Raw genomic sequence first — 15,083 nt, 5'->3', positions numbered from 1 at the left:
AACAATATGTTAATGGTGTGTTGAAAGACAAAGCATTAGTGCAGATAGGGTGTTAACGACCTGAAGATTAAGCAGCAGCAAGTACAAACATGAAAAAAAACCGTGGGTAAGCAAACTGAACAAACTACGCTTATAACCTTTGACATTTCTAATATTTGCTAGTTCCGAAGAAGGGTCACTGACCCGAAATGTTAACTCTGCTTCTCTTTCCACAGATGCTGTCAGACCTGCTGAGTGGTTCCAGCATTTCTTGTTTTTATTTCAGATTTCCAGCATCCACAGTATTTTGCTTTTAGTTTAGTGTTTAATTCACTGCCACTTCTCTTCCAGGAATGCCTACCTTGAAGAAATTCTGCTCTTCCCTCCAACGGGATTTTCGTTTGTCTCTTTTACCTTGTTCACCTTCATTGCTTTCTATTTCCCTCTTGGTGTTTGATAAAGTTCTACCAAAACTTGTTTACACAGCCACATCTCCTTCCTCAGTGACTGCCTCTGGCTCCGACTTATTCCACGTGGATTCCAACTGCATTTTCACCCATCATGTTTTGAATCCACCCAGGATTACAGATATCTCCGAGAAATACAACGTTCCTCGGACTGCTACTCTCGCCACATCCTGAGATCCACACTCAGTGCTATGTGCCGCCACATGCACACACTGAACCCCTCTCTCCAGCAGCACCGCCTCACCTTATCTCAAAGCAGTTCTACTCCGCAGTTTCATTTCATCTTTCGTCTCATCCGACGCATTAACAACAAACTTTTTTTACAATTTTTTTCCTTTTGTTTATTTCATTTCATTGTAGTTTGTTCAGTTTGCTTACCCACGGTTTTTTTTCATGTTAGTACTTGCTGCTGCTTAAGTCTCAGTTCGTTAACACCCTATCTGTACTAATGCTTTGTCTTTCAACACACTCTTAACATCTTGTTTGCCTTTGCTCCATGATCTCTTGGTCAGCCATGTGGCCTTGTCCAATCTTTGCTTATAACCTTTGACATTTCTAATATTTGCTAGTTCCGAAGAAGGGTCACTGACCCGAAACGTTAACTCTGCTTCTGTTTCCACAGATGCTGCCAGACCTGCTGAGTGATTCCAGCATTTCTTGTTTTTACTTCTCTAACATCGCCTCTATTCTGCTGTGGTTGGCTCCACCTCTCTCTAGCTCCACCTCTCTCTAGCTCCACCTCTATTCTGCCGCAGTTGGCTCCGCCCCTCTCTAACCCCGCCTCCATATTTGTCTTGTACCAGATACTCTGAGCGATCAGTTCTCATTCGGTTGTCATGGGGGAGCCAAGATGGCGGCGCAGGCCTACGCGATGGGCAGACGGGAGATTAATCAACACTTCAACATCAGGAACGCCAAGCTGCTCGCCATCAGTTTCGTGATCATCCTAACCGCTGGCCATGGGATCCACAGGATTTATGGAGGTAAAGTAAGGAAAGGCGATGTGAAGGGGTCCGCGGGGAGACGGGTTCAGTATCGATGGGGCTGCGGGATTGGGGAGAGGCGCCGAGCGAGTGTCTCTGACATTCCGTTTAGTACCCACCGGGTTAGGCCAGGTCGCGCCTCAGGCCTGGAGTTGGGTCTGGCGAATGAGACCGGGCTGAGGGAAGATGAGAGTCGGGTTGAGCTGGACCTGGCTGTGACTTTACGTTGAAGTGACCCAAGTTGCGAGCACAAAGGAGTTCACGGCTCGGCTCGCCTCAGGTTGCAAAATGTCAGCCTTGATTTGAGTGGCTGCCGCCTTTGTGTTTCATTAACTGGGGACGATATGCTGCCTCCCCGAGCCTTTCTTTTGTATTTGGAACAGAAAACCCAAACATCGAGAATTACAGCCGCCAGTATACAACGTAATGTGGAGAGGGGCTGCGGAGTCTTGGCGGTACTGCGCTGAAATGCGAAACTCGCGATGGTTCTTTGTTGTTTTTGGTAAAAATATCCAACATATAAAAAATGTTGCACTTTATCGAGAGAAGTTGTATTTTTAATGTTTATTGTCTCACTTACTTTGTACTAGTAAGTTATAAATTGGCTATTCAGCAACTTCGTATGTCAGTGAATTAAATGTACAAATGCGTCCACTGTAAAGGTAAAATAACCAAGGTTCAAAATTGGAAAATGTATAAAAGATGAAGCCAAGAAATCTTGATTGAGACTTCCCGAGCTTGGACTTAAAAGCCTGAAGACCATGCCAGCAGTAAATTACTGGTTCCTCTTTTGCTTATCTGATCGTAGCCAGAACATTTCTACTGTGGTTAGCACCGCAGCCTCACAGCTCCAGCGACCCGGGTTCAATTCTGGGTACTGCCTGTGTGAGTTTGCAAGTTCTCCCTGTGTCTGCGTGGGTTTTCTCCGGGTGCTCCGGTCTCCTCCCACAAGCCAAAAGACTTGTAGGTTGGTAGGTAAATTGGCCATTATAAATTGCCCCTAGTATAGGTAGGTGGTCGGGAAATATAGGGACAGGTGGGGATGTGGTAGGAATATGGGATTAGTGTAGGATTAGTATAAATGGGTGGTTGCTGGTCGGCACAGACTCGGTGGGCCGAAGGGCCTGTTTCTGTGCTGTATCTCTAAAACTAAAAACTAAAAAAATTTCTGGCACTGGCTTCTTTTGCCCCTGGACCAATACCTCTTGAGACCCTGAGGATCTATTTTTGCCTCTCTTGCTCCTCATCTACAGGCTGACTCCTCGCTTGCCCCATATCTGTGCATGATGTTGTTTTGACATGTAAGCCAATGACACTCAGTCCAATCTTCAACTCTCATCTCCTCCACTGTCTCTATGCTATAGACTGTGCAACATCTAGTCTTGGACAGTCTTAACTTCTTGCTGCTACTCAATGGGAAAGTTAAAGTCACCAGCTTCAGCCTCTACCACAAACTGTATCCTTACCAGTAACTGTTCTCCTCCTGACTTAGGCTAAACCAGAATTTTCATCTATCTTAGTATCTTGCTTGACTTTGAGGTGAGAGCTGGTATAACAGTACCTGTTATAAATGCACAGTGCATTTGACTGGTTTCCGCTGCTCTTGCATTTGGTATGATGATCATAGAAAATTAAAGCTTGGGGCAGCCGCAGCAAAGGCTCAATGGGGAAAGACCACTGTGTAAGGTCCCCCCACTAAGCTGAACTGAGGGGTTGGATCCATGGGAAACCCCTCGAACTGTATCGGGAAGATTTTCGTTTGCTGTAAAATGTAAAAAGTATATGGCATGAGAAATGAAATGGAAGGGTTGTGAGGCAACTCATGATTGTATTGAAGGAAACTGATCTCCTTTGCACTGTTTGTATTTTTTGACTTGGTGCTGTTTGAAACTGTTTGGTAATGTATTTTTTTACAGATTTTTATGAATAAAGTATATTTTGGAAATAAAAAAAATCATAGTAAGTTAAAGGCACAGAAAGTGGCCACTTGGCCCTTCTTGTCTATGCCGGCTGAAAAACGATCCACCTATTCGAATCCCACCTTCCAGCATTTGGTCCATAGCCCTGCAGCTTGCGGCACTTGAGGTGCATATCCAGATTCCTTTTGAATGAGTTAAGGGTCTCTGCCTCAACTACCCTTTAGGGCAGTGAGTTCCAGACCATCACCACCCTCCGGGTGGAAAAGTTTTTTCTCATCTCCCCTCTAATTTTGCTACCAATCACTTTAAATCTATGCCTCCTCGTCACTGACCTCTCTGCTAAGCTGAATAGACTCTTCACCTCCACTCTATCCAGGCCCCTCAAAATTTTCAATTCAATCTCCCCTCAGCCTTCTCTGCTCCAGGGAGAACAACCCCAGCCTATCCAATATTTCCTCATAGCTGCATTTTTCCAGTGCTGGCAACATACTCATAAATCTCCTCTGTACCCTCTCTAGTGAAAGTGCATCCTTTCTGTAATGAGGTGACCAGAACTGCACACAGTACTCAAGTTGTGGCCTAACCAATGAGTCATACAGTTCCAGCATAACTTCTCTGCTCTTGTATTCTATACCTCGGCTAATAAAGGAAAGGATTCTATATGCCTTCTTAACCACCTTATCGACCTGTCCTACCTTCAGGGATCCGTGGACCTTCACTCCAAGGTCCCTTATTTCCTCTACACTTCTCAGTATTTTCCCATCAATTGTGGATTCCTTTGCCTTGTTTGACCTCCCCAAGTGCATCACCTTGCACTTCTCCAAGTTCAATTCCATTTGCCACTTTTCTGCCCACCTGACCAGACCATCAATATCTTCCTGCAGCCTACAGCTATCCTTGATATCTACCACACGGCCAATCTTTGTGCTGTCCACAAATTTCTTGATCATGCCCCCTACATTTACGTCCAAATTGTTAATATACACCACAAAAAAGCAGGGACCCAGTACTGAGCCCCGCGGAACGCCACTGGCAACAGCCCTATCGTCACTAAAACAGCCGTCAACAATTACCCTTTGTTTCCTGCCGCTGAGCCAATTTTGTATCCACCTTCCCTGGATCGCATGGGATTTAATTTTTTTAACCGTCTGCCATGTGTGACCTTGTCAAAAGCCTTGCTAAAATGCATGTAGACCACAACAACTGCACTACCCTCATCTATCTTCCTTGTTGCTTCAAAAAATTCGATCGAGTTGGTCAAACAAGATCTTCCCTTAACAAATCTGTGCTGACTATCCTTGATTGATCTGTGCATTTCTAAGTGACAGTTTATCCTGTCTGTCAGAATAGATTGCAATAATTTGCCCACTACTGAGGTTAGACTGATTGGCCTGTAATTATTCGGTCTATCCTTCGCTCGCTTTTTAAACAGAGGTACAACGTTAGCAATTCTCCAGTCCTCCGGCACCACATCTGTATCCAGTGAGGACTGGAAAATGATGGTCGGACTCTCTGCTATTTCCCCTCTTGCCTCTTTTAACAGCCTAGGATTCATTTCATTTGGCACTGGTGATTTATCAACTTTCAAGGATGCTAACCCCATTAATACTTCCTCTTTCCCTATGTTTGTCACATCCAATACTTCACACTCTTCCTCCTTAACTACAATATACTTTAAAAAAAAAAATTCATTCATGAGATGTGGACGTTGCTGGCTAGGCCAGCATTTATTGCCCATCCCTAATTGCCCTTGAGAAGGTGGTGGTGAGCTGCCTTCTTGAACTGCTGCAGTCCATGTGAGGTAGGTACATCCACACTGCTGTTAGGGAGGGAGTTCCAGGATTTTGAGCCAGTGCCAGTGAAGGAACGGCAATATAGTTCCAAGTCAGGATGGTATGTGACTTGAAGGGGGACTTGCAGATGCTGGTGTTCCCATGCATTTGCTGCCCTTGTCCTTTCAGTTGGTAGCGGTCGCAGGTTTGGAAGGTGCTGTCTGAGGAGCCTTGGGGCATTGCTGCAGTGCATCTTGTAGATGATACACCATGTTGCCACTGTGCGTCGGTGGTGGAGGGAGTGAATGTTTGTGGATGGGGCTGCAATCAAGCGGGCTGCTTTGTCCTGGATGGTGTCGAGCTTCTTGAATGTTGTTGAAGCTACACCCATCCAGGCAAGTGGAGAGTGTTCCATCACACTCTGACTTGTGCCTCGTAGTTGGTGGGCAGGCTTTGGAGAGTCAGGAGGTGAGTTGCTCTCTGCAGGATTCCTAGCCTCTGACCTGCTCTTGTAGCCACTGTATTTATATGGCTACTCCAGTTCAATTTTTCTGGTCAGTGGTAACCCCTAGGATGTTGACAGTGGAGGATTCAGTGATGGTAATGCCATTGAATGTCAAGGGGAGATGGTTAGATTCTCTCTTGTTGGAGATGGTCATTGCCCGGCACTTATGTGGCGCGAATGTTACTTGCCACTTATCAGCCCAAGCCTGAATATTGTCCAGGTTTTGCCGCATTTCGACACGGACTGCTTCAGTATCTGAGGAGGCGCGAATGGTGCTGAATACTGGGCAATGATCAGCTAACATCCCGACTTCTGACCTGGAAGGTCATTGATGAAGCAGCTGAAGATGGTTGGGCCTGGGACACTACCCTGAGGAACTCCTGCAGTGATGTCCTGGAGCTGAGATGATTGGTCTCCAACAACCACAACCATCTTCCTTTGCATTAGGTATGACTCCAACCAGTGAAGAGTTTTGTCCCCGATTCCCATTGACTCCAGTTGTGCTAGGGCTCCTTGATGCTGTACCCAGTCAGATGCTGCATTGATGTCAAGGTCAGTCACTCTCACCTCACGGGTTCAGCTCTTTTGTCCATGTTTGAACTAAGGCTGTAATGAGGTCAGGAGTTGAGTGGCCCTGGCGGAACCCAAACTGAGCGTCACTGAGCAGGTTATTGCTAAGCAAGTGCTGCTTGATCACACTGCCGATGATGCCTTCCATCACTTTACTGCTGATTGAGAGCTGACTGATGGGGTGGTAATTGGCCGGGTTGGACTTTTCCTGCTTTTTGTGTACAGGACATACACGGGCAGTTTTCCACATTGCCAGGAAGATGTCGGTTTTGTAGCTGTACTGGAACAGCTTGGCTAGGGGCATGGCAAGTTGTGGAGCACAGGTCTTCAGTACTATTGCCGGAATATTGTCAGGGCCTATAGCCTTTGCAGTATCCAGTGCCTTCAGTCATTTCTTGATATCACGCGGAGTGAATTGAATTGGCTGAAGTCTGACATTTGTGATGCTTGGGACTTCAGGAGGAGGCTGAGATGGATCATCCATTCGGCATTTCTGGCTGAAGATTGTAGCTAATGCTTCAGCCTTATCTTTCGCACTGATGTGCTGGGCTCCCCCATCATTGAGGATGGGGATATTTGTGGAGCCACCTCCTCCTGCTAGTTTTTTAATTGTCCACCACCATTCACGGCTGGATGTTGTAAGACTGCAGAGCTTAGATCTGATCTGTTGGTTATGGGATCACTTAGCTTTGTCTATCGCATGCTGCTTATGCAGTTTGGCATGCAGATAGTCCTGTGTTGTAGCTTCACTAGGTTGACACCTCATTTTGAGGTATGCTTGGTGCTGCTTTTGGCATGCCCTTCGGCACTCTTCATTGAATCAGCGTTGGTCTCCTGGCTTGATGGTAATGGTAGAGTAGGGGATATGCTGGGCCATGAGGTTACAGATTGTGGTTGAGTACAATTCTGCTGCTGCTGATGGCCCACAGCACATCATGCCCAGTTTTGTATTGCTAGATCTGTTTGAAATCTATCCCATTTAGCACTGTGGTAGTGCCACACAACACGATGGAGGGTATCCTCAATGTGAAGGCAGGACTTCGTCTCCACAAGGATTGTGCGGTGATCACTCCTCCCCATTCTGTCATGGACAGATGCATCTGCGGCAGGCAGATTGGTGAGGATGAGGTCAATGAATCTCCCTCTTGTTGGTTCCCTCACCACATGCCGCTTACCCAGTCTAGCAGCTATGTCCTTTAGGACTTGGCCAGCTCAGTCAGTAGTGGTGCGACCGAGCCACTCTCGGTGTTGAACATTGAAGTCCCCCACCTAGAGTACATTCTGTGCCCTTGTCACCCTCAGTGCTTCCTCCAGGTGGTGTTCAACATGGAGGAGTACTGATTTATCAGCTGAGGGGGGTGGTGGGTGGTAATCAACAGGAAGTTTCCTTGTCCATGTTTGACCTGATGCCATGAGACTTCATGGGGTCCGGCGTCGATGTTGACGACTCCCAGGGCAACTCCCTCCTGACTGTATACCACTGTGTCACCACCTCTGCTGGGTCTGTCCTGCCAGTGGGACAGGAGATATCCGGGGATGGTGATGGCAGTGTCTGGGACATTGTAAGGTATGATTCCATGAGTATGACTATGTCAGGATGTTGCTTGACTAGTCTGTGGGACAACTCTTGCAACTTTGGCACAAGTAAGGAGGACTTGGCAGGGTCGACAGGGCTGGGTTTGCTGTTGTCATTTCCGGTTCCTAGGTCGATGCTGTGTGGTCCGTCCAGTTTCATTCATTCTTATTGACTTGGTAGCAGTTAGATACAACTGAGTGGCTTGTTAGGCGATTTCAGAGGGTATTTAAGAGTCAACATTTGTCTTCACTAATCTTTTTCTCTTCACATATCTATAGAAGCTTTTACAGTCAGTTTTTATGTTCTCTACATGCTTACTCTCATACTCTATTTTCCCCTTCTTAATCAATCCCTTTGTCCTCCTTTGCTGATTTCTAAACTGCTCCCAATCCTCAGGTTTGCTGGTTGTTCTGGCCTTTTTATATTTCTCCTCCTTGGATCTAATACTGTACCTAATTTCTTTTGTAAGCCACGGGTGAGCCACCCTTCCTGTTTTATTTTTGCGCCAGACAGGAATGAACAATTGTTGTAATTCATCCATGTGCTCTTTAAATGATCGCCATTGCCTATTCACTGTCAACCCTTTAAGTAACATTCCCCAATCTATCATAGCCAACTCACCTCATACCTTCATCGTTTCCTTTTAGATTCAGGACCCTAGTCTCGGAATCAACTCTCTCACTCTCCATCTTAATGAAGAATTCTATCATGTTATGGTCGTCTTCCCCAAGGAACCCCGCACAACAAGATTGTTAACTAATCCTTTCTCATTACACAATACCCAGTCTAGGATGGCTTGTTCTCTAGTTGGTTCCTCAACTTATTGGTCGAAAAACCATCACGTACGCACTCCAGGAATTCCTCTACAGTAGTATTGCTAATTTGATTTGCCCAATCTATATGTAGATTAAGATCACCCATAATTATAGTTGCACCCTTATTGCATGCATCTTTAATTTCCTGTTTAATGCCATCCTCTACATTACCACTGCTGTTTGGGGGTTTATATACAACCCCCACCAATGTTTTCTGCCCCTTGATGTTTCTTCGCTCCACCCATACAGATTGCACATCAGGATTCTCTGAGCTAATATCCTTCCTCACTATTGTATTGATCTCCTATTTTACTAACCATGCTACTCCACCCCCTTTCCCTTTTTGCCTGTCTTTCCTAAATGTTGAATACACCTGCATGTTCACTTCCCATCCTTGGTCACCCTGCAGCCATGTTTCCATAATCACAACTGTCTCGTATCCATTTACATCTATTTGCGCGGTTAATTCACCTACCTTATTGCGAATACTCTGCGCATTGAGACACAATGCCTTTAGGCTTGTCTTTTTAACATTCTTAGTCGTCTCAGCATTATTTCGCACTATGGCCCTATTTGTTTATTGCCCTTGATTTCTATGCCTTCCACTTTTGCCTTTTTGTTTCCTGTCTTTCGTTTCTATCCTTGTTTCCTCAGTCTCCCTGCTCATGTTCCCATCCCCCTGCCATTCTAGTTTAAATCCTCCCCAATAGCACTAGCAAACGCCCCTGCGAGGACATCGGTTCCAGTCCTGGGTGTAACCCGTCCCGCATGTGCAGGTCCCACCTTCCCCAGAACCAGTCCCGATGTCCCAGGAATCGAAATTCCCTCCCTCCTGCACCATTTCTCCAGCCACGCATTCAACTGGTCTATTCTCCTGTTCCTATACTCACTAAAACGTGGCACAGGATGTAATCCTGAGATTACTACCTTTGTGGTCCTGCTTTTTAATTTAGCTTCCAACTCCTTAAATTCATCTTGCAGGACCTCATCCCTTTTTCTACCTATGTTGTTGGTACCGACATGTACCGTGACCACTGGCTGTTCACCCTCCCCGTTCAGAATGTCCTGCAGCCGCTCTGAGACATCTTTGACCCTAGCACCAGGGAGGCAATGTACCATCCTGGAGACTCCTTAGTGGCCACAGAAATACCTATCTGCTCCCCATACAATTGAATCTTCTATCACTATGGCTGTCCCAGTCTTTCCCCCCCACCTGCTGTGCACCAGAGCCATCCGTGGTGCCATGAACTTGGCTGTTGCTGTTTTTCCCTGGGAGGTCATTCCCCCCACCCACCCAACAGTGTTCAGTGATATATCTGTTTGCGAGGGGATTAGCCACAGGGGACTCGTGCACTACCTGCCTGCGCCTACTACTCCGCCTGGTGGTCACCCATCCCTTTTCTGCCTGTGCAGCCATTACCTGCGGTGTGACCACCTCGCTAACTGCTATCCACAACGTCCTCAGCTTCGCAGATGCTTCACAGTGAATCCACCCGCAGCTCCAGCTCCGTAATGCGGGTAGCCAGTAGCTGCAGATGGATACATTTCCTGCATGCATGGTTGTCGGACACTGGAAGCGTCCCTGATTTCCCACATAGTGCAGGAGGAGCATGTCACAGTTGCAAGTTTTCCTGCCATGACTTACCTTTTAGATTACTTAGTTATTCCCTATATAAAAAAAAAATACTAATTACAGTAGGGGCCTTGTTCTACTCCAAACACTACCCACTGCAATCTAAAGTCCTTAATAAATTAAAAAAAACACCTGCCCATCTTCATTTCCTAAAACAAAGTCTAAAACTGTGCCGTCTCTTGGACTTGCTACATACTGGGCACAAAAGTTCTCCTGAATGCACCTCAAGAATTCTGCTCCCATTATTCCTTTCACACTAAAACTATCCCAGTTAATATTGGGGTAATTAAAATCCGCTACTATTACTGCCCTATTGTTCTTGCACTTCTCGGAGATTTGCCTACATATCTGCTGTTCTATCTCCCTCTGACTGTTTGGGTGTTTATAATATACTCCCAGCAGTGTGATTGCCCCTTTTTTGTTCCTTGGCTTAATCCATTTGGCCTCCTTTGAACCTTAATGCATATCATCCCTCCTCACAACTGTAATAGTTTCCTTGACCAAATTTGACACTCCCCCTCCTTTCTTATCCCCCTCCCTATCGTGTCTGAAAACCATGTAACCAGGAACCAGCTGCCATTCCTGTCCCTCCTTAAACAATTTTTCTGTAATTGATGTGACGTTTGCCACGTTTCTATCTGTGCCCTGAGCTCATCTTTATTTGCTATACTCCTTCCTTTGATTTAGATACCTTTGAGCACTGCCAGACTTTTTTATTTTCTAACCCTCGTTTCCTCTGTCTTCCAGACTCTTCCATTAATTGTCCGCCTTCCATTTTAATTTCTGATTTTTGTCGCAATTGAGTCTACCCTCAGGTCTCCATCTCCCTGCCAAACTAGTTTAAACCCTCCCCAACAGCACTAGCAAAACGTCCTGCAAGGAGCTCAGTCCCAGCTCTGTTCAGGTGCAACCCATCTGGCCTGTACAGGTCCTATCTCCCCTAGAGCCGGTCCCAATGTCCCAGGAATCTGAAGCCCTCCCGCCTGCACCATCTTTCCAGCCACGCATTCATCTGTCTAATCCTTCCATTTCTATACTCACTTGCGCGTGGCACTGTGAGTAATCCAGAGAGTACTACATTTGAGGTCCTGCTTGCCAATTTCTTACCTAGCTTCCTAAATTCTGACTGCAAGACCATATCCCTGTTTCTGCCTATCTCATTGGTTTCGATGTGGACCATTACTGCTGGCTGTTCACCCTTCCCCTTCAGGATGCTCTGCAGCTGCTCAGTGAAATTCTTGACTCTGGCACCAGGGAGGCAAGTTGTATCCTATTGTGGATAAGTTCTAGAAAAGAACTATCGCAAGCAGATTTTCTTCTTGTTTTATGGTAGTGGTCTTAACTCAATAGTGGTGTTGCAAGGGTAACCTGAGCATGCGCAAGCTCTTGACTGGCTGAAATAGGTCATCCCGCTGCAACAGCAACTTGCAATATATAACACATTTAATGTAATAAAACATCCCAAGGCAATTCACATGAGCATTATAAAGCAAAATCTGATACTAGGTCAAAGAGAGAGGTTTGAAAGGAGAATGTTAAAGGAGGAGAGAGGGGTGGAAAAGTTTTTAAGGAGGAAATTCCAGAGACTGGGGCCTAGGCAGCAGAAAGCAGGGCTGGCAATGGAGAAGTATTTAAAATAGGGGATGAGTAAGAGACAAATATTGGAGGCACACAGAGGTCTTGGAGGGTTGTAGAATTGGTGGAGGTTAGATAATGAGTGGTGACACCAGGGAGGAATTTGAAAACTAGGATGAGAATTTTAAAATCAAGGTTTTGCTGCACCAGGAGCTAATGTAGATCAGTGAGCACTGGGGTGATGAATGAATGGCACTTAGTGTGAGTTAGGATGTGGGCAGCAGAATTTTGGATGAACTCCAGTTTATGGAGGGTGGATGATGTTGGGCTACTCAGGAGTGCATTGGAACAGTTAAGTCTAGAGGTTCCAAAGGCATTGTTGAAGGTCTCAACAGCTGATGAGCTGGGGTGGAGTTGGACAATGTTCTTTATTCTTTCATGAGATGTGAGTATCGCTATCGAGCCAGCATTTGTTGCCCATCTCTAATTGCCCTTGAGAAGGTGGTGGTAATCTGCAACCTTGAACTGCTGCAATCCATCGAGTCATAGAGTTGTACAGCACAGAAGCAGACCCTTTGGTCGATTGTGTCTGCGCCGGCCATCAAGCACCTAACTATTCTAATTCCATTTTCCAGCGCTTGGCCCGTAGCCTTGCTGCTATGGCGTTTCAAATGCTCATCCAAATACTTCTTAAATGTTGTGAGGATTCCTGCCTCTACCACCCTGTCAGGCAGTGCGTTCCAGATTCCAGCACTCCATGTGATGTAGGTACATGCACAGTGCTGTTGGGAAGGGAGTTCCAGGTCTTTGACCCAGCGACAGTGAAGGAAGAGTGATTCTAGTTTCAAGTCAGGATGGTGTGTGGCTTGGAGGGGAACTTGCAGTTAGTGGTATTCCCATGTATCTGCTGCCCTTGTCTTTCTCGATGGTAGAAGTTGCGGGTTTGGAAGGTACTGTTGAAGGAGGCTTGGCGAGTTGCTGCAGTGCGTCATGTATCGTGGTTGCAGAAGTGAATGTTGAAGGTGGTGGATGGGGTGCTGATCAAACAGGCTGCTTTGTCCTGGATGGTGTCTGGCTTCTTGAATGTTGTTGCTGCACTTATCCAGGCAAGTGGAGAGTATTCCATCACATCCAAGACTTGTGCCTTGTCGATGGTATTGTGGACAAAATATAACCACTCTGGAGTCCACGGGATTAAAGCAAATAAAGGCTTTAATCAAGCATATGCAAGGGAGAGATCTCTGGTTCACCCAAAGAGCTTCTCCATAAAACAGAGTTTGCAGTTGACATTTATAGAATACAATAACCATTACTCACTGTTCACAATACCCCAACACATTCCAGGTCTATAACGTGATCAGTACATTGGATTGTATTGTCCTACAAACTTCCTCCCATTATCTCCCCCCTAAACCTTGAAGCTGCTAGTGAAGCTGCCAGTTCATAGTTTATTGCTTACTGCATCTTGTCTCACTCCAGCCTTTCCCCTTATCCCTTTGTTTAGTGAAGCAAGGAAAACATGTTTACACAGATGTGGAGGCAATTAGGTGCTGGGTTGTATAAATCCCAGAATAGTGGTCAAGTATCCCATCATTCAACAACTACAGTGTTTCTTCTAAACTTAGTAATACATTGCGATGCTAATTCTACTAATGTTGCCCTTCTTGTCCCACTTCAGTCCCTCCTTTTGGACACCTGGTCAGGTGCACCACCTGACTGGTTGGACATGCCCGAAATCCTCCACCCAACAACTGCTCCAAGGATCCAACTGGATTTCAGTGGGCTTCAGATCTCCTAGTCTACAGTTCTCTTCTGGCTTCACTGAAGTCATATTGACCTAGGCTGGGCCCGGAACCATCATCCCATTAGATAACAAAATCGTCATAAATGTTCCTGAGTTTTATATTCCCTGGGAGAGGGGTTTCAACTGCGGTGGATACCGCGATGTACCCTTTGTTGGCCAACATCCCCATCTGCACCGCTTGGGATATCATCAGTTTTTGGTAGCAAAAAATACAGAGAACAACTAACAGGGCCGCAATGGACAGGACAGCTGCAGCGATCCTTCCCACCAGTTATACTGCATTCTTGCTATCTTGGCTGGATTGTTGGCCAAGACCTCCAATACTGCAAGTACTCCTTTGGCTAGGTTCACCTGCACCCTACCCCTCATGATTGCTTGACAGCTTTGCTCCATAAACCTCCAACTGATGGCTAGGGCCCTTTGCACTGCTTCCCAGGCAACTCTTCTCAGGACGTTGTCAATGATTTACAAACCATCCCGCCATGGGCTGAATTGATTTCCACGAGGGTCATGTCCGCAAGGTAGAAATCCCCCACCGTAAAGGAGTCAGTGATCTATAGGCAGAAGGTATGGTTATTATCACACTCCAATCCTCTGTATAAGAACCTCATCCTGTCTGTGAAAAAGCACCACTGCGTAGGGGTGGTTTGGACTCTGTTAAAAGCTTTTACAAGAGGGCTGACCGATAGCACTATGGCAGTCCTGATGAGTCTCAGAGTATTACAAGAGCAGATGATGTAATGCTGCAACTCAGTACAACATTCTCATATTGTCATCAAAAGAGTACCATTTAAACCTGGAGCTATGTGCCCCCAGGATCCTACTTGATACACCAACTCATCCCTCACCACCCCAGGGATACAAATTTATATCCCCTGTAAAGTACTATTGGCATGTTCTTGAGGCACAATCATCAGGAACTTGATTGTGTTCTCCACTCCCTTGTTATAGGTCATGTAACTACTAGTTCCTGTCTTTCCTCGTGCAAATTAATAAGATCTAATCTTTTCACAGCCTGATGTGTGTGTCAGAGGGCTGTACCAAATCTTGTATTTTCAATATCTGAAGCAATGTTATCTACCAAGTCCCAAGCCAACATGTCACAGGCCCTTCCCTTTGAGTTCTCAAACAAATGGAGGCAGATTAGTCCATCCCGCCATGATGTTCACTCTGGTGTTGTATGCCCTCGAGGAACTCCATTCTTTAAGTAGTTGCACTTACTGTCCTGAATACAGGCAATGTGGTTCTGTTGATATTTACAGTGGGCGCCTCTCATGTTGCCGCAGTTACCAGGAGAGTGATCCCCTTTACTGCTACCCACCATGCTGCCATTGCTCTAGTGGTTTACGTGAAACAAAATAATTCAGAGATCTGCTGGCCCTCCTGTGGGCAGAAACTGAGGATGAGTCATATAGTTTGACCTGAGATTATTGGGAGTGGTGTCACCCTGTGCGGCATTCCTGGAAAGTAAAGTACCATTCCCAA

General features: G+C 46.0%; 1 protein-coding gene across 2 annotated transcripts in view; it reads left to right on the top strand.

Moving 5' to 3' along the window:
- Nucleotides 1-1,249: 1,249 nt before the first annotated feature.
- Nucleotides 1,250-15,083, top strand: part of casd1 (CAS1 domain containing 1) — a 100,564-nt gene continuing 86,730 nt past the window's right edge. For both annotated transcript variants that reach the window (XM_068009923.1, XM_068009933.1), the window contains exon 1: nt 1,250-1,429. In XM_068009923.1, coding sequence (XP_067866024.1) covers nt 1,297-1,429 — 133 coding nt within the window. In that variant the 5' untranslated portion in view covers nt 1,250-1,296. The remainder of the gene's footprint in view (nt 1,430-15,083) is intronic.

This window comes from Heterodontus francisci, chromosome 2, assembly GCF_036365525.1.
Source record: "Heterodontus francisci isolate sHetFra1 chromosome 2, sHetFra1.hap1, whole genome shotgun sequence".
NCBI lineage: Eukaryota > Metazoa > Chordata > Chondrichthyes > Heterodontiformes > Heterodontidae > Heterodontus > Heterodontus francisci.
The sequence above is the reverse complement of the archived record's forward strand: the minus strand, read 5'-3'. Positions and strand labels throughout refer to the sequence as shown.